The sequence below is a fragment of the Helianthus annuus genome, chromosome 6 (assembly GCF_002127325.2).
Source record: "Helianthus annuus cultivar XRQ/B chromosome 6, HanXRQr2.0-SUNRISE, whole genome shotgun sequence".
NCBI lineage: Eukaryota > Viridiplantae > Streptophyta > Magnoliopsida > Asterales > Asteraceae > Helianthus > Helianthus annuus.
Window position 1 is genome coordinate 35,240,930 of NC_035438.2, and position 25,339 is coordinate 35,266,268.

General features: G+C 36.0%; 1 protein-coding gene across 1 annotated transcript; it reads left to right on the top strand.

The window, feature by feature from the left end:
- The first annotated feature begins 22,665 nt into the window (after positions 1 to 22,665).
- Positions 22,666 to 24,845, top strand: LOC118479546. The gene is made up of 6 exons (XM_035974108.1): positions 22,666 to 22,734; positions 22,841 to 23,436; positions 23,521 to 23,701; positions 24,019 to 24,267; positions 24,354 to 24,517; positions 24,617 to 24,845. Exons 1-6 carry the CDS (start codon positions 22,675 to 22,677, stop codon positions 24,843 to 24,845), a joined length of 1,479 nt encoding a protein of 492 aa, XP_035830001.1. The 5' UTR covers positions 22,666 to 22,674.
- The last annotated feature ends 494 nt before the right edge of the window (positions 24,846 to 25,339 follow it).

Here is a 25,339-nt window from a genome sequence, read left to right on the forward strand (position 1 = left end):
CTTATTGTAAATTATGGGATTTTATCCCTAAACTTTATGTAATATATTAAACGGACATTTTTAGTATTAAAAGATCCTGTATTAAAAGAATTCCGCTGTCATCTAAATTAGATACCACAGGATTCCTGTCTCGCGGCTCTTAAACCGGGTCAAACCGGGGCCTAGGAATGGCAATGGGCCGGGCTTGGGCCGGGTATTAGTAATCCCAGGCCCGTACCCGATTGTAATTCTTTGTCCCATACCCGGCCCGTTACCCGTCAGGTATTTTTCGGGTAATTACCCGTCGGGTATCGGGCATACCCGCGGGTATCGGGTATACCCGTTAATTTCTTAAAAATACCCGTTGGGACAAATGTGCAATTTTTACTTTGATGCTTATATAATTTACTATTTTAATGACTATAACAAATGAAAATATGATTAATAACTTACATATCATATTCAAACCACATATACTAAACTAAATTCAAACGATTACTTAATTAAGTAATTGTATCAGGAGCACCTAATTGCATAAAACATCCACATAATAAAGGGTGATAGCTTTCATATCCAATTTACATGCTCAAAAATAAGTTATATGTTCACTAAACACTTGTCAAATACATATCCACATATGACTATAGAGAAGTACATGTACTAATTTTATATATATGGAAATCTATAATATGATACTTTCGGGTATTATTCGGGTAAATGAGCCGGGTATCGGGCGGGTATCACTAAATCCCATACCCGTACCCATACCCAAATTTTTTCTATTTTTAAGCCCGTACCCGGCCCATACCCATTGGGCTTCGGGTATACCCGGCCCATATGTTTCGTGTTTCGGGTATACCCGTCGGGCTTGGGCTTTTTTGCTATCCTACCGGGGCCAAGGACCGTGAAAGGAAAAGGTGGTATGCATGAATTAAATAGAAAAAAATCTATTCAATTTTATCGTCCATCAATCTTTTGAAAGTGTGTTCTTTGTTTTAAAATATTGCAATTCGCCCATTCTATGCACGAATTAATAGAAAAAAATCTATTCAATTTTATGTATAATACAAAATGAAGTATGCATAAGTTATTTACCAAAAAAAAAAAAAAACAACAGGTGTGATTATTTCTTTTCTCATGCAACTATAACTTACCTGCATTTTATTCTCAAACTAGTTATTTTCCACCCGCGCGTTGCGGCGGAACCCAATGACTACAAAAGGCGTGTCAGCAACGGCAAACAAATACCGAATATCAAAACATAAATAAAATGACGTGGTAAGGATAGTCACTCCGTCATAAGAAAACGATTTTACATAACCTAATATATAATAATAGGACCTACAAGTCCTACACGATGGAAATTCGGTTGTTTTCAGTTCAGTTATTACGGTGCTAAGACGTTAAAATTTGGATGAGCTCGGTACCGGTAACGGCAGCGGCAGCGAAAGTTCCAATCCGGAAAATCATCGAAATTAGGTACCGGCACCGAAAATGCTCGGTACAATACGGTATGGTATTTAAAGGTAAAAATCAATAAATACAGGTATGGTGCTAGACCGGTGTCGAAACGAAAATAACGATTCTGAAAATGCCAAAAGGTGGGTACCAAATTGGTACCGAAAATGATTTGGTATAGTAAATTTAGTACCGATACGATACCGGTTCGTTTACAGGATTTGATACGATTTGCTCATCAATATTCTAAATATCCAAGTTAATTTTACATGCTACAATTCATTCATTACAGAAAAAGACAAAAAAGAAAGCAAAATAAGTTGTTGTGTATATAAAACCTCATTCAAATGAAATATAGTTTACTTACTGTGTGTATGAAAAGTAATCTAAACGGTGCAATTACTTGCATTGCTGCGTTGCTACAGGATTTGATGAGCTCGTTACCAACAGGTACCGAAAATACTGTTACCAAAATCCCCAAAAGTGGGTACCGGGTACCGGTACCGAATATACCTAGTATGGCACGGTTCGGTACCGGTCGGTACTGGTACGGCACCGGTATTTGAGGGTAAAAACCGGTTAATACTTGTGCAGAACCGGTACCAAAAATACACCGCTTTGCTAAATTTGAGACCGGTACCTATACCTAATACCATTTGCTCATCTCTATGGCCTAGCCAACCCAGCCAATGAGAGCCAGCTACGGAGGACCGCTAGGAATGCCCAACGCCTGGGCTAAAACTCCCGCTCAAGGGGCCACGCCGAAACCCAAACCCACCCGGGGTGGTGACTTGGGCATTTGTACCCAAACCACGGCCCAACCCTCGCCCTAATATAAGCCAAACGGTTATTTTTTAAAATTTAAACCTAGCCGCTATGGCCTAGCCAACCAAGCCAATGAGAGCCGGCCACGGAGGACCTTTTAAACCTAGCCGTTATGGCCTAGCCAACCCAGCCAATAAGAGCCGGCCACAGAGGACCGCTAGGCATGCCCAACGCCCGGGCTGAAGCCAAACGGTTATTTTTTAAAATTTAAACCTAGCCGCTATGGCCTAGCCAACCAAGACAATGAGAGCCGGCCACGGAGGACCTAGCGCCAAACGGTTATTTTTTAAAATTTAAACTTAGCCGCTATGGCCTAGCCAACCCAGCCAATGAGAGTCGGCCACGGAGTACCGCTAGGCATGCCCAACGCCCGGGCTAAAACTCCCGCTCAAGGGGCCACGCCGAAACCCAAACCCACCCAGGGTGGTGACTTGGGTATTTATATCCAAACTACGACCCAACCCTCGCCCCAATATAAAAAAGTTCACGTAATAATTAAAGAATTAAAATTAAAAAATGAATAAAAAATCAAAACTGAATGTACTGTTCATTCAGTTTTGATTTTATCATATATTAATAATAATTGCTACCGCTTTATCTTAATTATTAGGGGTCCTCCCCAATGAAAACACAACAAACCGGTGCCACATAGACTACCCGATGAAGGGGTGTTCAGAAAAAACCGTAACCAAATAAAAACCGTAAATTGAACCGTAATCGTAACAGAATAAACTGATCCGAACAACGAATTCGGTTTTTGGTTTGGTTTCTAACCGAAACCGAATTGTGAATATGGTTTTTGGTTCGGTTTTTAGATCCACATTTTTGTTTATTTGGATAACTAAATAAACCGTTAATTTAATTAATTATTAAATAGAAAATAATAATGTTTAATAAACTATATACAATTTATTAACCTAAAATACTAAATCTAATATCTAAGTATATGTATTCCTATGGTTTCATCAAATGTTGATCAAAATTCATGTTTATTTATTAACTTTTCTTTATTATATGTATGCATGTTCACTTAAGTTGAGAAAGACACATGTTTGGGATTATTTATATTTTGTGTTATTAGGCTTGTTGACTATTTATAGTTTTTTATCTATGTTTTGCAGTTTTAACTTTGTGGTTGTGTGTACGACTATTTTATGGATATGTTTGTTTTATTTTACTATGTCTTTTATTTATATATTGTTAGGTTTAATTTAGTTGCTGATTTGTTGTTCGGAAGGTAAAACACGAACATAAATATAAATTAAGAAAAAAGTACTTAGGTACAATTTGGTTTATTTGGTTTCTAAGCGAAACCAAACCGAATTGAATTTGGTTTGGTTTGGTTTGGTTCGGTTTGCATATTACTAATTTGGTTTGGTTTTTGGTTTTTGGTTTGGGGTACAAAATTTTGAAAACCGAGTAAACCGAAGCGAATAAACCATAAACCAAACCGATGAACACCCCTAACGAAAACCTCTCCCATCGGCGGCGACGGTCCCACCTATCCAAATTCAGGTTTCTCTCTCTGTCCTCCTTTTTTCGGTAAATAGTTCATGAATTCAATACCTGATTTACGTACCCGAAGTGACATCAGCAGTGTACCCGATCAGGTACAGGTACTACTACCCGACCACCACTTACCGTGAACGCCCCGTCTTCTCTTAATTTACCTTAATCAATAGTTTTGATTTATTCTCGCACTTCTGATGATTTTTTTTATTAATCCACGCTTTATATATAATTCATCAACTTATGTGTACAAGAAGTTAAAAAGCACTAAACAAAAGGCTAGCAAAGCACTTGCCATTCACTACCTATACATTATTGCCAACAATTCATACCTAAAACGGCACTAATGTTATATACCTTTATTAATCCCTTAAAACATTTTTAAACAATGTTTGTTACATGCGTAGGTCCACATACACATCACAAGACTTTAAGTTGTATATCATATCGATCTCTTTGAAATACCTATCATTTGTGTTACACGTTCCATACGAAATGAAATGAGACGCGTACTCGCAAGAACCACTATTATACCTATCATTTTTAATATCAAACTCCTATACTTTTAATTAATTGGGAGTCAAGAATTTGCTTGATATTTCATTCTTGTAGTTTGTAATAGACCTTGATCATCACCATTATTTTTGTATAAATCTTTTTACGTGCGACTAGTTATCGATCGTGTTAGATCATACTATTTAGTTTTATAAAACACCTTTAGATATTCTTAAATTGGCGAACTTGGGCTTCGATGTAGATCAAAGACACAATGTTGCATGATAGAATTTTACAGAAACTAGACTGGTTTCTTTAATTCGAAAGTTGTTAGACAAAATGTGACCTATGGTCCAATCCTCGAAAATGACACATGATACTGACCACACATACAACATCAAAATTTATAAAACCTAACAACTTGTGTAGGGAACAAAACAAAGAATATAACTAAAAAAAGAAAACCTTACAAATGTTCGACACTTAATGGCCGAAACATATACACGTGTCATGTCTTAATATATTCTCCTCTCGTTATTTTCATGTGGATATCTTTTTACCAGATAATTAACAAAAACAATATAAACGCAAAAATCACCTTTTAAAAAAATATAGAGTAAAATGTCAGGATAGATAGTACTTGTGGTTTTGTAAAGTAACATCTATAGTCTCTAACTTTTGGAAATTACACCGATACTCCATGTGGTTTGCTTTTTGTTACTCGTATGGTCCCTGGAGTGGATGTCCGTTAGTTTTAACCGTTAAATCAATGTGAAATCACTTATTTACCCCTCTCTTTAAAAAACAACAAATATTATACACACTCATATTATTATATTGAAAGTGTGGGGCCCACAAACTCTTTTGTCTTCTACAAAACAATCAGCCACCATCACCATAGCCACCCACCTCCACCTCTAGCTCCACCCACACCCGCGTCTGCCACCTAAACCGAACCCCTACAACCCTTAACCCATCACAAAACACCACCATAGTCACCAACGCCACAACAGCAGCCACCATCTGAACCACTACCATCTATACACATAAACCACCACCATCATCATATTTCTCTGTCGTCAACACACCCATCGTCGCCACCACCGTCAACAACAGCCATCATCAAAAAGTAATACCCTAAATCGGTTCTAAATCTACAAATTCAACTCAAAACTCGAAACCCTAAGAGGCAACATGTACCTTAATCGACTGAATTCACCATTGTTAACATTAGCAACCCATCATCACCATCATGTTCGCGTCTCTATCTCTCTCTGATCGATCTCTCTCTAAATGTGGTGGATGAAGGTATCTGGGATGGAGGAGGGAGTTAAGGTGGCGGATATGTTGATGTTGGTGGAGTTGCAGATGGTGGCGGCTGGTGGTAAGTGGTGGAGGTAGGTGGTGGTGAGTGTGTGTGTGTGTGTGTGTGTGTGTGTGTGTGTTTTTGAGAGAGGGAGAGGGAGAGACATACAAGTGCTTAAGGTGATGGAGATGTTGATGTTGATGGGTCCCACCTTTAATTTTAATATATCTACTTTTAGTGTTTTAATTTATAATACTAAGGGCATTTTGGTCATTTTACATGGATTTAAAGGTGAAAACTAACGGACATCCGCTACAGGGACCATCTGAGTAACAAAAACCAAACCATAGGGAGCACCGATGTAATTTCTAAAAGTTGGGAACTACTGGTGTTACTTTACAAAACCACATGGACCATCCGAGCATTTTACTCAAAATATATTTATAAATCGAAGTCGGCTCCGACTCCATATAATGTTGTGTGCGGGCTTGGCCCCAACCACACCCACCTTCCATATCAATGCGCCTTGGGTGTGGCACAAGGCATGGTCGGGCTTAAGGGTGTGGGACACCTCTTGTATTCTTTTTTATAAATCTATAACCAATATATCTTGCCACCTTAACCCAGTGGCGATGATGAGAGTGTGCGGAGAGGACCATTGCACATGGCTCGTGATTTTGAGGGACACGTGTTTTTTTTAAATCTGATATTATATATATATATATATATATATATATATATATATATATATATATATATATATATATATATATATATATATATATATAGGATAGGGTTATATAGAAACCCTAAAAATTTTAAAAAACCCAACCTCCCGACATTTTTTTTTGAAAAAAAATAACACATGTAATATACATGTTTTTAAGAGTTTTGGGCCAAAAAAAAACAAAAAAGCGACGAAGGAAAATTTAAAAAAAAATAAACAAGTTTCAGCATTTTTTGTCTAACACATGTTAGTCACAAAAGTTGCTGAAATTTGTTTATTTTTTTTTTTAAATAATCCTTCGGCGCTTTTTTGTTTTTTTTTTTTTGGCCCAAAACTCTTAAAAACGTGTATATTACATGTGTTATTTTTTTCAAAAAAAAAAAAATGTCAGGAGGTTGGGTTTTCTAGGGTTTTTTAAAATTTTTAGGGTTTTCTCCCTAGCATTATCCTATATATATATATATATATATATGTAGAAACGGAATCAGGAGAAAACACCTAAAAGTGTGAGAACGGTGAGAACGAATCATGGCTCTACATGTGGCACACGATATAATGAAGGGCATAGGGGCTTTTTTGTCCTTTTATATTCTTTTTTTCAATGCGTCTCACAAATTTTTTGGGCGTTTAGTTAGATTCAATAAATACATGACGTTTTATTGTTTTTTAGATTTGCTTCGATGAATTAATCCTTTTTGTATTACATAGTAAATATTTTGGCGTTTATGGCATCCCCAAATTCATTAAAATCAATTAGTAATTCTAACTTCTTTTCATCCATGGCGTTTCCAAATTCATTAGGCGTTTTTGTAGATTTCAACAGTTCAATAAACCCCATATATGTTATAAAGGTAAATTTCTTGGCGTTCATGGCGTTTTTAAATTCATTATAATTCATTAGTAATTCAAAAGAGTACAACTAAGAAGAAATTAAACAAAAACTAATAGTCTTCTGTTGATGGTATTACATCAGAGATGTAACCATCGCTTTGTTCATCACTCTCATCAGACTCATCATCATCATCATCTTGTGCATTGGCGTATAACGCCATAATCTCGTTTCGTCTTTGTTGCATCCTATACGTAAATATCATCACAACGCTGGATCTTACATCGTTCGAAGGTGCTAAATCACAAAGCTGTTCAAGAAGATGTAGTCTATCCGTGTTCAGCATTTCGTCCATTGTCAATGAATAATCCACCCCGTGTTGGTAACTCACGTTCACTGTTCTTGATTATTTATCCAAACTCCAACTGGTAACTTTTGGTAGATCAGTCTCGTCAACATCATCATCTTCAGCATCTACTAGAAATTTTCTCTTTAACCTTCTTATTACCGTTCGAGTCCTTTCACAATCGTAGGCTACTGGAATCCCAAGGGCCAGAATATCCCTTTGAACGGCTTCATCCATACTAAGTATGGCCTTGATTGTCTTGACTTTCACCCTTCTCCTGTCAGAGAACTTTAGGACGAAATGTCTCTCTGACCTCTCAAACCTCCATCCAATAACCTGAGCCATTTTTTTTAAGTTGTATGACGTTTTAGACAATGCGTGGCGTATTTAGTGAATGTGTGGAGTGTTAAGCTTTGTTTACCTGTTCTACTTATATAATGAACTTTTTTTTGGCGCTAAAAAACATTAGTAATTTTTTGATGTGTATTTTGTGTATCATTTGTCGTGCCATGTAGGATGCATGCCTATAATGTGACAAGTAATTATGGCGTTTTGAAAAGATAAATAAATTTAATTACGATGGTGTGGCTTTTAATATAATAAATGGTAGTAATAAAGTTTTCGTCGTTTTCAGTTACTGTTTTGTTCAGCTTCATCTGTTAAGACTGTAACACGTCCCATCTTTTTCAGAGTTTGGCGTTTTGTATTTAATGACGTTTAGATAAAGATGGCACATTGTTTTATACATAGTTTTAATGGCGTTTAGTTAAATTTTGGAGTTTTAATAATAATTGGTTAAAGTAATTTTATTATAAGTTTTGGTATTTTTGGCGTTTTATATAGCAACAACGTGTTTCGCCAGGATCCGTTCTCACAATTTTCATACTATTAGGCGTTTGATGTTTATAGCATTTTGGCATTTTATAAACATATTTTTTTACAGAAATAATGTATTTTATCAGTGGAGAATTAGATAACAAATAACAGAAAATGATTTCCCAAAAATTAAAAAAAAATCCAAATCTTTACTGTCATCAGTCTCTTCTGTTGAAGTTTTTGTGCCTTGAACCTTTGAATACCTTAGCTAGATGCCGATTTTCCTACATAATGCTTGTCCTTTAGACGAAGCTGATCAGTGGCATCCTGTTTTTTGGTGTGATCTATTGTTTTTGTTGACATGTTGTTGTAGATCAAAGCCTATGTGGATGCTATTATCATCATGGAGTCCAAAATAGCATTTACATTGGGATCGGTCCCTTCATGCTATTCAAATATTCATCAAGAACAAAGCACACAAAATGACATATCACTATCATCAGGCTCTTTTCTCTTGAATATTTGTCTACCTCATTCAGCAAAATCTTATATAGATACCCAACTCAGGTAAGATTCCATTCAGAGAAACTACATGCAAAACAATACTGAATATCCAAGAAACGAGGTTTGCCATCTGTGGTTTTTTTTAACTATTTTGTTGGCATTTTAAAGTGAGTGGATTTTAGGAAACATGGCTTTGTTTTTGGGTGTGATCAATGGATTGTGCAGAGACGTTTCTCTTTATAGGATGTTTTTGGCGCGTAGTTTAGGCGGGATTTTGTTATAATAAATGCTAGTAATAAAGTAACCATCCTTTCAGTTAGGGATGGCAATCAAACCCGAACCCAATGGGTAAACCCGAAACCCGACACATTTGGGATGGGTTTGGGGTCGGTTAATCGGGTTTGGTACGGGTTTGGGAATAGTTTTTATTTTTTTCGCGGGTTTGGGACGGGTTTGGGATTTAGTTATATACCCGTTTACCCGACCCAATTACCCGATAAAGTGTACCCGTTTACCCGATTGTATACCCGATATAATTTCTTTTATATTATTAAATATGTATATATATGATACATTCATTTTTTACACATATAGGTATTCTATTCAGTATACATTGTAGTTATTTGATATATATTTTTATAATACCAATACAAAATGTAACCGGTTAACAGTTATCCGATAGATACCCAATGGGTTTTGAGATGAGTATACCCTACGAGTAATCTTTTTAAATTAACGGGTTTACCCGAAACCCGCGGGTATACCCGATACCCGATGGGTATTTACCCGCTAGAACCCGACGGGTTTTGGGACGGGTTTGGGACAAGCATATCTAACCGGGTTTGGGTTTGGGATTACCTAAACCCGTACCAAACCCGACCCATTGCCATCCCTACTTTCAGTTACTGTTTGTATTGACTGTTTTGTTCAGCTTTATCTGTTAAGGCTGTAAGACGTCCCATCTTCCAAGTTTGGCGTTTTTATATTTAATGACGTTTTGTAGACCAAGATGATAAAATACACTAACATAGAAAAAAATACACAGGGAAAATAGTTTTTATTATTTGGTGTTTTGTATTCAATGGCTTTTGTGGTATTTTTGGCGTTTTGTAACTAATTAGAGAAATATAGTATTTTATTATTTAAAAAAAAATTACACAAAAGAAAAAAAATTAATACTCCTCGTCAGAAGGGACTTTGTCTGAGAAGTATCCATCACTTCCTTCGTCTTCTTCTTCGAAGTCTTCTTCTAGTCTCTCATCCAAGTCCTCACTTACACTTTCATTGGCTTCTTGTTCTTAAAGATTTTGAACCCTCCATTTGAACATGTCATGCATCAACGTCATTTTTATGTTCATGTATGTGTTCAAATATGTGGCGTTATGTAACTCCTCCAGGAACCCAACCCCCTGCTTGGTCATGATGTCTTCAAGCATGTAGTCTTCCTGCGCTCCGTTGTCACATATAACGTGACCATGTCTGTTTCTTCATCAAAATGCCATGATGTGATGACTGGGTCCATTTTTGCATTTGCTTTGCTTGGTCCAAATTTTCTGGTTAATCTTCTCATAACCTTATGTGTTTCATCACATTCGTTATCAAGAGGGATGCCAAGCGATATGATACTCCTCTGTACATCTTTTTCCATTTTCAAAATGGCTCTGATTGTTTTAACAAAACTCTTCTTCTGTTGTCAAAACGTATTACGAATCTTCTAATTCTAAGGGTGTATCTCCATGAAACAAGGTTTGCCATTTTGGCGTTTTGGTTAAAATTAGCGTTTTTGGTTAAAGATGACGTTTTTAGTATGATCAATGGAAGTGATTATGGAAGCGATGGTAACGTCGTTTATATAATAATGTTTTTGGCGCGTAGTTTAGGAGAGAATTTCTTCTAATAAATGTTAATAATTGACTTTCAGTTACTGTTTGTTTCTTCTACCTGCTAAGTCTGCAACGCGTTTTATTATTAAGCTTTGGCGTTTTGTATTAATAGTGTTTTATTTCGTTTTGAATGGCATGTTGCTCATTTTAGTTTGGCGTTTTGAATTTAAGCAGTAAAAGACCTTTTTACCCTTAATGAAGCGCGTCCACGTAATAAAATTGATGTTATTTACAAAAACGTCACCGCGCCAATCTAGTCCATAGATTGTCTTGATCTGACGATCCATAACTGTTCCTATTGTTCTCACACTTTTCACTGTTTTCCCTAAATCCTGATCATATATATATATAGGGTGGGGTTCGGCTACAAAGTTCAAATTTCCTAAAAAGTGTAAAAAGTTATAAAACACTATAATTTAAGCCATAAAACACATCTAAAACCTACAAATAACAGAGTGATGATTACTAAAACATCATATTCAATCCCTAATAGTCCATAAAAGTTTCAAACACACCATCGTAGAACTATAAATATAAAACACAACATGTTAAAAAACATAAAACAAAATAATGTTTGTCATTCGATAATCAGAGCCTTATCATCCAAAACACAACACAAAACTTACATATATGATGTTTTAGTAATCTTTATTATGTCATTTGTGGGTTTTCGGTGTGTTTTATGGTTGACATTATGGTGTTTTATGACTTTTTATACTTTTTAGGAAATTTGGACTTTGTAGCCAACATATATATATATATATATATATACATATACATATACATATATATATATATATATAGGGTTAGGTTAACGTACAAATGCTCTTATCATACAATATGTACGCGCTAATCTCAGCCGTCAGATCTTCATCCCATGTTAAAATCGCATGTTGTTTTTTTAACAATTTCGCATGTTGTTTTTTTAACATGCGATTTCATCAAAATTAACACATGCGAAATTGTTACAAAAAACCAACATGCGATTTCATCAAAATTATCACATGTGAAATTGTTACAAAGAACCAACATGCGATTTCATCAAAATTATCACATGCGATTTCATCAATGCTATTTTATAACATGCGATTTCCCTATATCGTAGGTAATGTACGTTAAGGGATATTGTATTTTACACTTTCCCTATATATATATATATATATATATATATATATATATATAGGGTAGGGATATGGTAAAAAGTGTCTAAAGTGTAAGAAGTGTTTTAAACCATTGGATTTTTGATCTAATGGTTGAGATCAATAGGGTATTAAAATGTAAATTGTGTTTTAATTAGAAGGGCCTGAAGTAAAATTGAAGGGCAATAGTGTCTTTTCCATTCTTTCAAATATGGTAACCGTATCCTACACAACCAAAACCCCCTATCAATCTCCTAAAAACAAGCGACGTTCCCGTCAAAGCAATAGTTTTATACTTTCCGGATATTTTCCGTCTAACAAACTACATTGCAAGAAGCATAGAAGGGTTTTATAGGTAAACGGAGAAGGGCTAGTCGTCAAAATCCAGTTGAACGTAAAGTGTTTTATTTTTCACTAATCAGATGACAATGGTGTTCTATTAACAGGAGAATCAAGGATCAACGAGTGTTCTATGGACCAAAAAAAAGGAACTATGAAGCCAGCAGGTTTGAAGAGGAAGCGAGAATTATCCCTATCGGAACCAGGTTAGTGTTTTATTAGCGATTTGATGTTCGGTAAATGGCATGGTTGTCAAATGGTGTTTATTGAAGTGTTTGATGTTGGTAAAAAACGGTTTAGTACTTTAGGGTTTTATAAAGGATTTATTGGGTGTAATATGTTATGTAAATGAGTTAATAGTGTAGAATAATCAGAAGACTTCAGTTTGTTTTAAAAGTGGTCGAATTGTAAATCGGTCTGTTCTGTGGCTTCTCTGTTTTGATTACTGCAGGGTGTTTTAAAAATGGGGTTTTAGAAATATAGTGTCCTATGAAAGAATAAAGGGGGTTTTAGTGGGTGTCTTCTCTGTTTTGATTACTGCAGGGAGTTTTAAATGGGGGTTTTTATAAATATAGTGTCCTATTAAAGAATAAAGGGGGTTTTAGAAATATAGTGTCTTATGAAAGAAATATAGTGTCATATGAAAGAAATGTAAATCACTACAAGGCTGATTCTGCCATGGTGTTATATCAACATCGCGGTGTCTTCTAATCACTATGTTGCATACGACACTATATTTCCGATGCAGTTGGTGGCTTTTCATCACTGCATTGTATAAAAACACTTTATTGCATAAAACACTACACTTCTGATGTTAACGAATGCTTTAGTGCATACCTTAGTGCAAAAATACACTTAATTTGCATAAAACACTTTAAATGCATAAAACACTACAAGTATGTAAATGGTTGTAGATGATGATAGTATTGCATAACACACTACACTTCTGAATAATTTTTTCCATAAAACACCACAATTCTGTTGTTGGTAGAGTGTTATATGGAAATGGTTGTAGATGGTGAGAGTATTGCATAACACACTACACTTCTGAAGTTAATGAATACTTTAGTGTATACTTTAGTGCAAAAATACACTTTATTTGCATAGAACACTTCTGTTTCTGTCACAGTGTTAAAATTAAATGGTGGTTTTGAATAACAATAGTGCATAAAACACTACACCTCTAATGTTGGGACAGGGTTATATGTAGATAGAGTAAGTTGAGTAGTTTATTGCATATAACACCACTAGTCTTATTATTTGTATAGAATAAAACACTACACGTCTGATTGTGAATTCATTTCATATAATTTGAAAATTCCTGGTTCGATAACTAATTGTAAAAAGGATTTAATTTTAGTCCGGAGAAGCGGCCGAATACCAAAAATCAAAATGGGAAAGGGATTCCATAACACAATTGGACAAAGCATCCAGTTGAGCGATTCGGATAATGATAACGAAATGCAAAAAGGTATATGTAAAAAAAAATAACTACGCATGTAAAAAACAGTTTGTGTACACTTTACTTTTAATAATTTGTTATGCACTATGACGTTTTGTCGGAATTCTTGCACCAAGTCTGACCAACAAAAGTTACGACACTTTAATTTTATTGAATTTGCTGGTTTAAAGTAACAAAATGTGTTCGGATTGCAGCTAGAGCAGCACCCGATGCAAACAGCGATGACGACTTCCAAACGCCGCTTCCGGTACCGTTCGCGGAAGGTAAGAATTTGAATAACTCAAATTAAATGTTGGTGTTTTTCGTATGATATGGATCATAATGTAACATCATCTAACCGTTTTTATTAGTTCCAAATGAACACCATACTGCAGCTGAAAAAACACACCGTGTCACGGCCGAGGACGACGACTTCGTGACGCAACCACCAACGACAGATCAATCAGGTAACTTTGCACACAAAAATTGTAACCAAAAAACACTTTTCGTTTCATTGGGAATATAGTCTAACTGATGAGCTGTATATGGGTTACAGCTGCCAATTCACAGGAAGTCCGCGACAATGTTGACCACCAACATCCATGCGATGGAAAAAGACGTAAGTCAACAGCGACTAGGAGGAAGTCGACGAGACCACCAGCATCATTTCCATCGAAAAAATATGAGCCCTTTACCGGGCCAAAAATTAAACTGAAGACGTCTCCGGATAATCTTGTTATATTGGTTAACAGCTTGAATAAACCACAAAAAAAGGTCATAGAAATGGGATTCGGTGCATTGCTGAATTTCAACATACATCATGTGCCGACGCGGCTAGCATATTGGCTGGCAAGCAACTATGACGACGCTGCAGGAGTGTTGAACTTTGGAGATACCCGTTTACGGATCACATCAAAGTTGGTGAATACAATATTTGGAATACCAAACGGGGGTATAAAGATTGTAGAAAAAGAAAGGGCGAGGGACAGCAATCCGGTTGTGAAAGAATGGAGGGATCAGTTCAATGATAACACTAAGGTGTCGCCAGTCGGGCTAAAGGACATGATGGTTACAGACACTTCAAGTGGCCGGGCATTTGAATTGAACTGGTTGGTGTTATATAATACTATACTTGGGGAGATAAGCGCATGCAACACAGTTAACCAGCGATTCTTGGGGTGCGTGGACCCAAATGAAAAAATATCGCGCTTTGATTGGAGCAGCTACATGATAACCTGTTTAGATCGGACGACGAATGCATGGAACCGGAAGAGGAATGACGCTTTTAGAGGCCTGATCGTGTTACTAGCGGTATGTGACTCTACTCTCTTGTTTATGATATGAAAGTTAAAACACTACGTGCGTAAACACCACAAAAAATTTATGTAACAACATAAAATTGGTTACATCAGCTACCATTTCATACAAAACCATTAAAGTCTATTAAAATAGTAATACACTATGTTACAGTGTATAACACTATAGTCACATGTATTATAGTACAAACAAGTCTGTTTTGAATACAATATTCCATATCATATTAAACAGTACCATCATATTAAGAGACTGCATCAGTTGACTAAGTAAAACACTACAGTCAAACAGTAATACACTATGTTACAGTGTATAACACTACAGTCACGTGTATTATAATACAAACAAGTCTGTTTTGAATACAATATTCCATATCATATTAAACAGTACCATCATAATAAGACACTGCATCAGTTGACTACGTAAAACACTACAGTCAAATAGTATTAAACATGTCTACATAATCCTTATAATTTAATGCTTATATGTGCAGGCTGCATACGCGTACGACCAAAGGGATGATGTGAAGCGTAATAAGAAGGGATGTCATCCGATTGAATTGATAGATGACGGGATGCTCGACGAACTGCTCGAAAATTGTGCATAGAACCGGAAGAGGAATGACGCTTTTAGAGGCCCGATCGTGTTACTAGCGGTATGTGACTCTACTCTATTGTTTATGATATGAAAGTTAAAACACTACGTGCATAAACACCACAAAAAATTTATGTAACAACATAAAATTGGTTACATCAGCTACCATTTCATACAAAACCATCTCATACATCAGCTACCCTATACTTCTTTTATCAGATTTCCAGGAAATCTGTTCCTCAATCTTTCATAGTTATTTGCCATTTGATCTTTCTCATATTCGGGACAGAATTTTCTTTCGGTTATTTGCTTAAATTCTTCCCAACTCATGGCATAGGCTACGTCACTTCCTTTAGCTTGTAACACTGTATTCCACCATTCTAACGCTTCTTCCTTGAAAAGGTGCGAAGCGTACATAACCTTGTCTTCCTCAACACACACTGCCTCGGTTTTCTCTAACCAACGCAGTGCCGCAGTTGCTCCTTCGTTGCCTGCGAACTCTACAGGTTTACAGGCAAGGAACTCCTTGTAAGTGCAACCAGGTGTTGCAGCTTTCCTTTTCTTAGGGAGCAGAGCTGGTCGTAGTTCCTCATCATGATTAACATGATCATTGCCTCCGTTTACGTTATTACTGAAGTTATCTTCAGTAATACGTTTGCTAGGAATGATTTGTTGTGGTTCTATTGGATTTTTAACAGCAACAACGATTGCTGGAATAGCGTTGGCTATCCCTTGAGCAATTATTGTTGGAATAGTATTGGTTATTCTTTGGGCAACGATATTTTCTATGTCTTGTCTAGTCATAAATTGATTTTCCTGATTTTCCTGATTTTGTTCGGATTGATTTACTTCATTAACTGGTTCATTACCAGCGTTTTCCATCTGGTAAGTTATTATAGATATACATAATTAATGTCAAACAATTTTAATGGTTATATATAACAGAATAATTGCACATAAGCACACAAGTTTCTACTGCACAGGTATAACCAAAAATTGTCAATTTCTATACTTCCATTTTTATAGATTATGTTTATGCATCCGTACACACTGATCTATCTTACGATGTTTTAGTTTTAGACTATTTTACAGAGTTATATTTCACTATGGTTATTATTATACAAATATACTTTCCAACCCCACTAGTCTCTAGTTAACCAACAACTTAGTAGTAGTGATACTTCTTTTATCAGATTTCTAGGAAATCTGTTCCTCAATCTTTCAGAGTTATTTTATCAAATCGTAAGGGAAGCAGTCTAAATATAGGGTGCCTAGGTTCGGGACTAGCTATGCTGAGTTGATAAAATGGTCCAATCAGATTCAAACAACGAGTTATTTTAGATAACTATCAATTAGGGTTTGCCCCCCTTGAGTTTTAGGGGCCCTGATCCTGATTCCGATGATTCTGAAAATTTTAGGGCTAATGCGGAATTACTTGGGTGTCTCAATTAGGGTTTTCTTATTGACTAATTATCGTCCTAATTATTGATTTTAGTGACAGTTGTTACATCCTCCCCACCTTGAGAAAAATCTCGTCCTCGAGATTTACTGAAATAGATGAGGGTATTTTCACCTTATTTCTGATTCAAGTTTCTACGTGTATTCTGGTCCTCTTTTGGCTGTGACCAGCACTAGTTGTTTTGTGCTTTGAAAAACTTGATCTTCTTATCTTATTTTGTAATAGATTACCTATCATTTAAAATTTGCCATTTACCTCTTTGCCTTGTAGAGGTACTACCAGGGATTTGTCTGATAGACATTTCTTAAGGTTGGATATATGAAACACATCATGTACCTCTGCTAACTCTTCTGGTAGTTGTAAATGATAAGCCACTGGTTCTATGTATTTTTGGACTTAGCTTCCTTTCTTACCGAATCTAACAACTCCCTTCCAAGGAGATATTTTCAATAATATTTTGTCTCCAACTTGAACTCCAACGACTTTTGTTTATTATTTGTATCACTCTTCTAACCGCCTTCAACCTTTCCTTCGTGATACTAAATATGACAGTCGTAGTCATTTAAGATTTTCTTGTGATTCAATTATGCATCTTAAATTCTTTACGACCCGTAAGGATAATAAACTTACTTTCCTACAGATAATGTTTCCTAATCTTAAGGGTAAATTTATGGCTTCTAATTTAAAGTTTACGAGTGGTATGGTTTTCTTTGTGTTTTTGCAATTGCCTTGGTGCATACACAATTACCTTTTTGCGTTGCATTACCATACATCCAAATTCTAGCTTTGAAGCATCACCATATACTTTTAAAATTTTCTGTTCCTTCTGGTAAGGCTAGAATTGGAATTTATGTTGTAAGATCCTAAAGATTTTTTTTTCTGGTTTAGGTTCTCATTTAAACTTAACTGTTTTGGATTAGTGAAGGATATATCTATCTGAGAAATTTCCTAAATAAACGACCTATAGTATCTGGCTATATGTACAGAATTCCTAATTTCTCTTTAGGGATTGCGGAATCTTCCATTTAGTAATTTGCTGCTATCTTAGCAGGATCTAGGTGAATGTATTCATGATTCATCATGTGTCCTAGAAATTGTACTTCCTGTAGCCAAAGTTGAAAATTTGGCATAAAGCTTTTGCTTTCTTAACAAAGTTAAGAATGCATGTAGGTGCTAACTAATATAGTGTCTTAGCTATCGGTACAGTTCCTAGATTTAGATAAATTCTAAATTCTACTCCTCTATTAGGTGATAATCCTGGTAGGTCTTGGGGAAAATGTCAGGATATTCCGATATAATCGGAATGTCTTTTTATTTTCTTATCTTCGGTATCAACAACTATCGATACCATATATACTATCCCTGGTTTCCTTGAAGAAATTGCCAGCTTTATTACTGATATAAATTTCAGTGACTTTTGTGGTTTATCCCCGGTTATTATTACTGATTCTCTTGCGGGTGTATGGATTTCTACGGAACTTATATCATAGAGATTTCAAGCATGGTTGGCTATTAACCAATCTATTCCTAATACAATATCAAATCCGTCTAAATTAATTAGTAACAAGTTTTTTTTTTAATTTATGTCCAAATTTTATCTTTGCTTCTTGCAAAATCTTATTTAGTTTAACGTAATTCCCATCTGTTGTTTAAACTGTAAAAGTCTGTCTAAGGTTGGTTAAGGGCTTGGCAGAATGAAGTATTTATAAAACTTTGGTTTGCACCAGAGTCAAATAATACTTGCATAAATGTTTGTGAACTAAAACGTACCAACTATGATGTCAGGAATTAGTTCAGCTTCCTGAGTAGTTAATTGAAAAGCTCTTGCGTTTTTCTTGGTATTCCCTTCTACAGTCTTTTCGTTAGCTGGATTGCCTAATTTCGGGCAGTTTGTTTTGTAATGTCCGGGTTCTCCACAATTGTAGCAGGTTATTGCCTTCTTTTTCCTGCAATCCTCTTCTCGATGTCCTGGAATTTTGCAGTAATTGCAGCATCCTCTGCATTTTCCAAAATGCTTCCCTTTGCAGGTATTGCAAAATGGAATAGTGAAAAATCGCCCGTTTTCTCTTTTCTTGAAATTGTTATTATTGCCCATATGAAATTCTTGGGAAATTTTCTGGGCTAAATCCTTCCTCCTATTTTCTTCCCGAGTGCGTACCAATCCGTCAGTTAGAGTGTTAGCTAATTCTACCGCATCGTCAATTGTGCGGGGTCTCGTAGCTTTGACAATGTCACGAATTTCGCTAATCAAACCCCAGATATAACGAGAGATAAGTACCGGTTCTGGCGAAGCCAGAGTAGGTACAATTCTGGCATACTCAAAGAATTTTGAAGTATACCCTCGACAATCTACATTCACCATTCGGTGACTTAAGAATTTATTTGCCATTTGCTCTTTCTCATATTCGGGACAGAATTTTCTTTCGATTATTTGCTTAAATTCTTCCCAACTCATGGCATAGGCTACGTCACTTCCTTTAGCTTGTAACACTGTATTCCACCATTCTAACGTTTCTTCCTTGAAAAGGTGCGAAGCGTACATAACCTTGTCTTCCTCGACACACTTACTTATTCTGATCACTGCCTCGGTTTTCTCTAACCAATGCAGTGCCGCAGTTGCTCCTTCGTTGCCTGCGAACTCTACAGGTTTACAGGCAAGGAACTCCTTGTAAGTGCAACCAGGTGTTGCAGCTTTCCTTTTTTTAGGGAGCAGAGCTGGTCGTAGTTCCTCATCATGATTAACATGATCATTGCCTCCGTTTACGTTATTACTGAAGTTATCTTCAGTAATACGTTTGCTAGGAATGATTTGTTGTGGTTCTATTGGATTTTTAACAGCAACAACGATTGCTGGAATAGCGTTGGCTATCCCTTGAGCAATTATTGTTGGAATAGTATTGGTTATTCTTTGGGCAACGATATTTTCTATGTCTTGTCTAGTCATAAATTGATTTTCCTGATTTTCCTGATTTTGTTCGGATTGATTTACTTCATTAACTGGTTCATTACCAGCGTTTTCCATCTGGTAAGTTATTATAGATATACATAATTAATGTCAAACAATTTTAATGGTTATATATAACAGAATAATTGCACATAAGCACACAAGTTTCTACTGCACAGGTATAACCAAAAATTGTCAATTTCTATACTTCCATTTTTATAGATTATGTGTATGCATCCGTACACACTGATCTATCTTACGATGTTTTAGTTTTAGACTATTTTACAGAGTTATATTTCACTATGGTTATTATTATACAAATATACTTTCCAACCCCACTAGTCTCTAGTTAACCAACAACTTAGTAGTAGTGATACTTCTTTTATCAGATTTCCAGGAAATCTGTTCCTCAATCTTTCAGATCCTATTTCCAGTATCCATTAGTTCTTTTCCAAAGTGGCCGAGTTTAGCTATATTCTTGTTACTTATTGAAGGTTCTAGATTGAACTGAGGAAAAAGCTTGTAGGGATGGTTTTGTAACTGTATTTCACTAGTCAACCATTTGTCTATTTGTGAGTGGATTGAAGGATTTGGAATATCTGGTTCTAAGTTCTTTGGTAGTTGTGTTTCAAGAGAATGAATAAAAATATTTTCGCTAGTAGGTTTAATAGTGTTATAGCTTGTCATTTTAAAATCTAACTCTTCCTGAGATGGTAATTTTTCAATTTGCCTAGAATTTTCTCCAATTTCCATTTCCCTAGACTTGGGTTTCTTGCAAGGTAAAGCATCGAATTCTATAGGTTCCTCTATGTCTGGTATATACCTATGAAAATCTCTGGAGACTTCTACTCTTTCTGGATAGAGATTTAAATTCTGAAGGACGTCAGACAAGTCACTCATGCTGTTTAACAACATAGCACAATTACTAAGTCAGGATTTATAACAAATTTGATAGAAAACTTTGAAATACCATTTCATACGGTTTAACTATCTAAATAACTGAAATTTAAAACACCCTAGGTTTTATTTGTAAGTTTATCTATTTACTGAATAAAGCTTCTTAGACTGTGGATAATAAAGGTACTAAAACTTGGGTGAAAGATATGCATTAATGGCTATAAAGGTCTGCCCTATGCTTTATTCAATTAGTCAGATAATAAAACACATAATCATCAAATAACAATTAGAAATTCCTAAGTATTTCTTAGTTATTTTAATAGGCTAAAATCAATAGTAAGCTTAAATCAGTGGCTTGATCAGTGCTCTGATACCACCTTTTTTTCTGTCACGGCCCCCTACCCGGTTTGACCCGTTTCAGGAGCCGCGGGACAGAAAATCCCGTGGTATTTATTTTTACAGCGGAAGTCTTAACAGGATCGTTTTTAAACTTGAAAATTTTTGCCCGAGTATTATTTATTTACATTTCAGGATAAATCCCGTAAATATCATAATTTCATTATTTTACAAACATGTTTATTTAATTGAGCCACTATTTCAAGCTTTGATGGTGCTCCGTAGCACGTGTACTGAAATCACAGTATGTCACCTGAAACATGTTGTAAAAAGGTTTTGTCAGCGGGGAAATACTGAGTGAATCATTCATTTTGATAAAAACGACACATAGTTATAATTTACAGCATAAGAGCGATTACTATGGCAGTATCTTAATTAATATCTGGTCTTGCCACCCGTGTGACGATGGTCATACCACTATTGGGTCCAGTCACCCAATTAGTGACGTTTTGTCACTGTTAGGTCTTATTAGCCTAACCCATGTTAGGACTTATTGCCTAACTGTGAGAAATTAGTAATGTGCACAATACCCCACTAACCAGCGGTCAAGATAACCATGACTTAATCCCTGTAATTATAACGTTTGGAAAATACTTTGAGGTATTGTAAAATAGTTTGGGAAAAAGAGAATGACTCACTTTGCAGATTTAACGGGCAAGGTATAGCCTACTGATTAGCCTTGATTAAACCTAATTTAATAATAATGTATACACAATAGGTTAGTAACTTAATACAGCAGTTACGTCAATTCACGAGATCAAACCCTCACAATGATTAACAAGTGCAATACTTAATAATTCGATCGGATTCACAACGAATAATAGAGCATAGTCCGAATTCGAACAGCACTCAGATATTCAAGTCGAAATCACGATGAATAATCAAAGTAGAAGCTCAATTTGAGCAGCACTCGGACAATCGTTTGATAGTTATAATCGATCGGACGTTGAATCGTAATAACGATCGAGTTATTACCCTGATTGCGGCAGCACTTCGTGAATTGTGTGTGTTAATTGTAGTAAACAGAGTATAACTCCGTGCTTTAGACGAATTTCTTCGTCGTTCAAACACAGAATTTCAAGTGCCAATGTCTGCTATTTATACACGAATTTGCTCCTGCTTACGGACCGTATGCCACTTCCCTTACGGTCCGTAAGGGAAGCAGTCTAAATATAGGGTGCCTAGGTTCGGGACTAGCTATGCTGAGTTGATAAAATGGTCCAATCAGATTCAAACAACGAGTTATTTTAGATAACTATCAATTAGGGTTTGCCCCCCTTGAGTTTTAGGGGCCCTGATCCTGATTCCAATGGTTCTGAAAATTTTAGGGCTAATGCGTAATTACTTGGGTGTCTCAATTAGGGTTTTCTTATTGACTAATTATCGTCCTAATTATTGATTTTAGTGACAGTTGTTACAACAGGAGCTGCCGTTTGTATGTCAAGTTGGGGCAGACGGCGAGTTTCGGATCCCAATGGTATCACAGTATGGGACGCCGCCCGTCTACTCACAAGAAGAAAAAGATAGTGAAGAGGTACATGACTTGATAACCTTTTTAACGTTTGGTGCAATATCAGACCTATTTATACTTATATACATCTGACAACGTTTTGGATAACACTTTATAATTTGGTTAGCAGGATATGGCGACAAATCTGGATGATGCACTTAAGGAATTTGAAGATTGCGTTGAGAAGATACAAAATGCAATGAGGGAAGCTTTACGTTTGCACCCCAACAGTGAAAAGATATTGAGTAGGAAAACGTCATGGATTGCGACGGTCCGCAAACATCTAAAGGACATTGCGGATAATGAGGAAGGCGATGTTGTGTCAGAAAAAACCCCCACACCTGTCAAAAACACTGGACTGTTGACACAAGGTAATCAATCTCCTTTCTCGCCCATGACTTCATCAGTTTGCGCAGAAATAGATGAACTGATATCTGCAATACAATCCATACGACACCCAGGCACACAATCGAAAGCTGAGGGGATCCAACCAGTAAACTTGCAAAGTGAACTGGACAACGTCGCAACAACTTCAAGTATTCCAGACACTGAACAGGAAGGAAACGCCTTACTGCAATATAAACTCCAAAGGCCAAAAAGAAACACCAATCTTCCAGATGTTTTCAGGTCACCGTACGTGCAGCGTGTGGTTTCGTTAACAGATAAACGAGAACAATTGGAATCTGCATTGGCTAGCTGTATACTCAGCGCAACGGGAAACAAATGGTAGGCATCGACAACAACAAAAAAATTAAATAATTGAACGAATTTGCTTGTTAATTAACGATTGAGTTTCATGTTATCACGTAGGGATATTATATTCGATTGCCCAGGAGGTGTCTCGATTTTGAGAGGCTCGTTTGAGACGATGTACCCTTCCTTGTGCTTGGATGCAGATATTATATCAGCATGGGCCGCAGTCCTTAACCACGAGGAGCGGTTACGAGCACCGGGTACCCCCGCGAGGCTGTTTTGCAATGCCGGAATGTTGGTAAGACACTTTTCACACCTTATAGAACACTACTTGATAATGTAGACCAGTTGATAATGTAGACCAGTTTATAACACCACAATACTAAACTTAAATTAAAAAAAATACTTATAACACTATATGCTGCAATCAAACATATAAAACAGCTTATACATATAAACAGCTTATATGAAACTAAATATTATGCCTTTATACATATAAAACAGCTTATAACACTACACCCCCCAGCTTATAACCCAGTTATTGGAATATCGTCGAAATAACAAACGGACAAAGTAGCTTATATAAACTAAAATCTGTTATTTATTATGAAACAGGTGGCAGGCAATTTTAAAGGGACCGATGAATACAGAAGCTCGATGTTCGGTAGCCGGATGGAAACAATACTAGGCCAAGCAGATAGCATGGACATCAGAAACTTCCAAATGGTATTCGTGCCGGTGCTGTATAATACACACTATATACTAGTGTTCTTCAATCTAGCACAATCACAAATATTGGTGATCGACAATATCGAGGGTGATGTCCCTATCAACATACGATACAGCGGCTACATAGAAAAAGTTGTAAGAACACTACCATTAAAAATATTAGTTGACATACAATATGTATAACTTTTAAAAAACCCCATTTGACGTCATAAAATTCACAGGTCAATGCATTCTGCTCGTATGTGAAAAACCACTCTCCTGCAATTGCTAAAAAACTGCGATCAACATCACCGGTTAGTCTGAAGTTCCCGTGGCAAACATTGTATAACGGAACAGATTGTGGAATATCGTCATGCGTCATATGGAGAATTTTAAAGGTGTTATTGTAATTATAGTTTTATTATTAAAGTTGACACTGGCATGTACGCTAAATTGGTTTGCATTTCTGTTCACTAGGGACAAGTGTGCGCGAATGGAACTGCAGGCTATCGCCAGAGCGAGACATCACGGGGGAGGTGTTGAAAGACCAATCGATAGAACTATGTGACTTGCGAATAAAGTACTTATCAAAAATCTTGTTAAGTGACATAAACTCAATGCGGTCTAAAATGGAGAATGAAGTACATGAGTACGCAAATAAGAGTCAACATGAAAGACTGGAAAATGCTAAGACTGCAAAGGACAGGATCGAGTTACGATTGTCAGAAGAATAGCACATAGTTTCGTTACAACTGATAATGTTTTGATACATGTCTTATTTTAGATATTAGCCTGATGGCATGGTTCTGAAATGTTTTGATACACGTTATAATTAGACTGGTTTCATTTTGTCTGGTACAAACACTGTAAAAAAGTGATGGTAGTGGTCTATTTCGTTAATATAACACTATATTTCATTACAAAACACTGCATTTATAAGTAAATAACGGACTTTAAACTAACTGTATATGACAATAGCAACATACTGCTGGTCCCTAATACTGCATTTAACACTATAATTATAGATAAAACACTATAGGTAAATGTCAGACTTTAAACTAATTATAGAACCTATAATAAAACACTACAAATCAATTATAAAACACTATATATCATTACAAAACACTGCATCAATAATGTGACAGCAATTAAGTGTTTGATTCACCTGATTATTGTTGTCATAGTTTAAACAATGATAAAACACTACATTTAAATATAAAACACTATA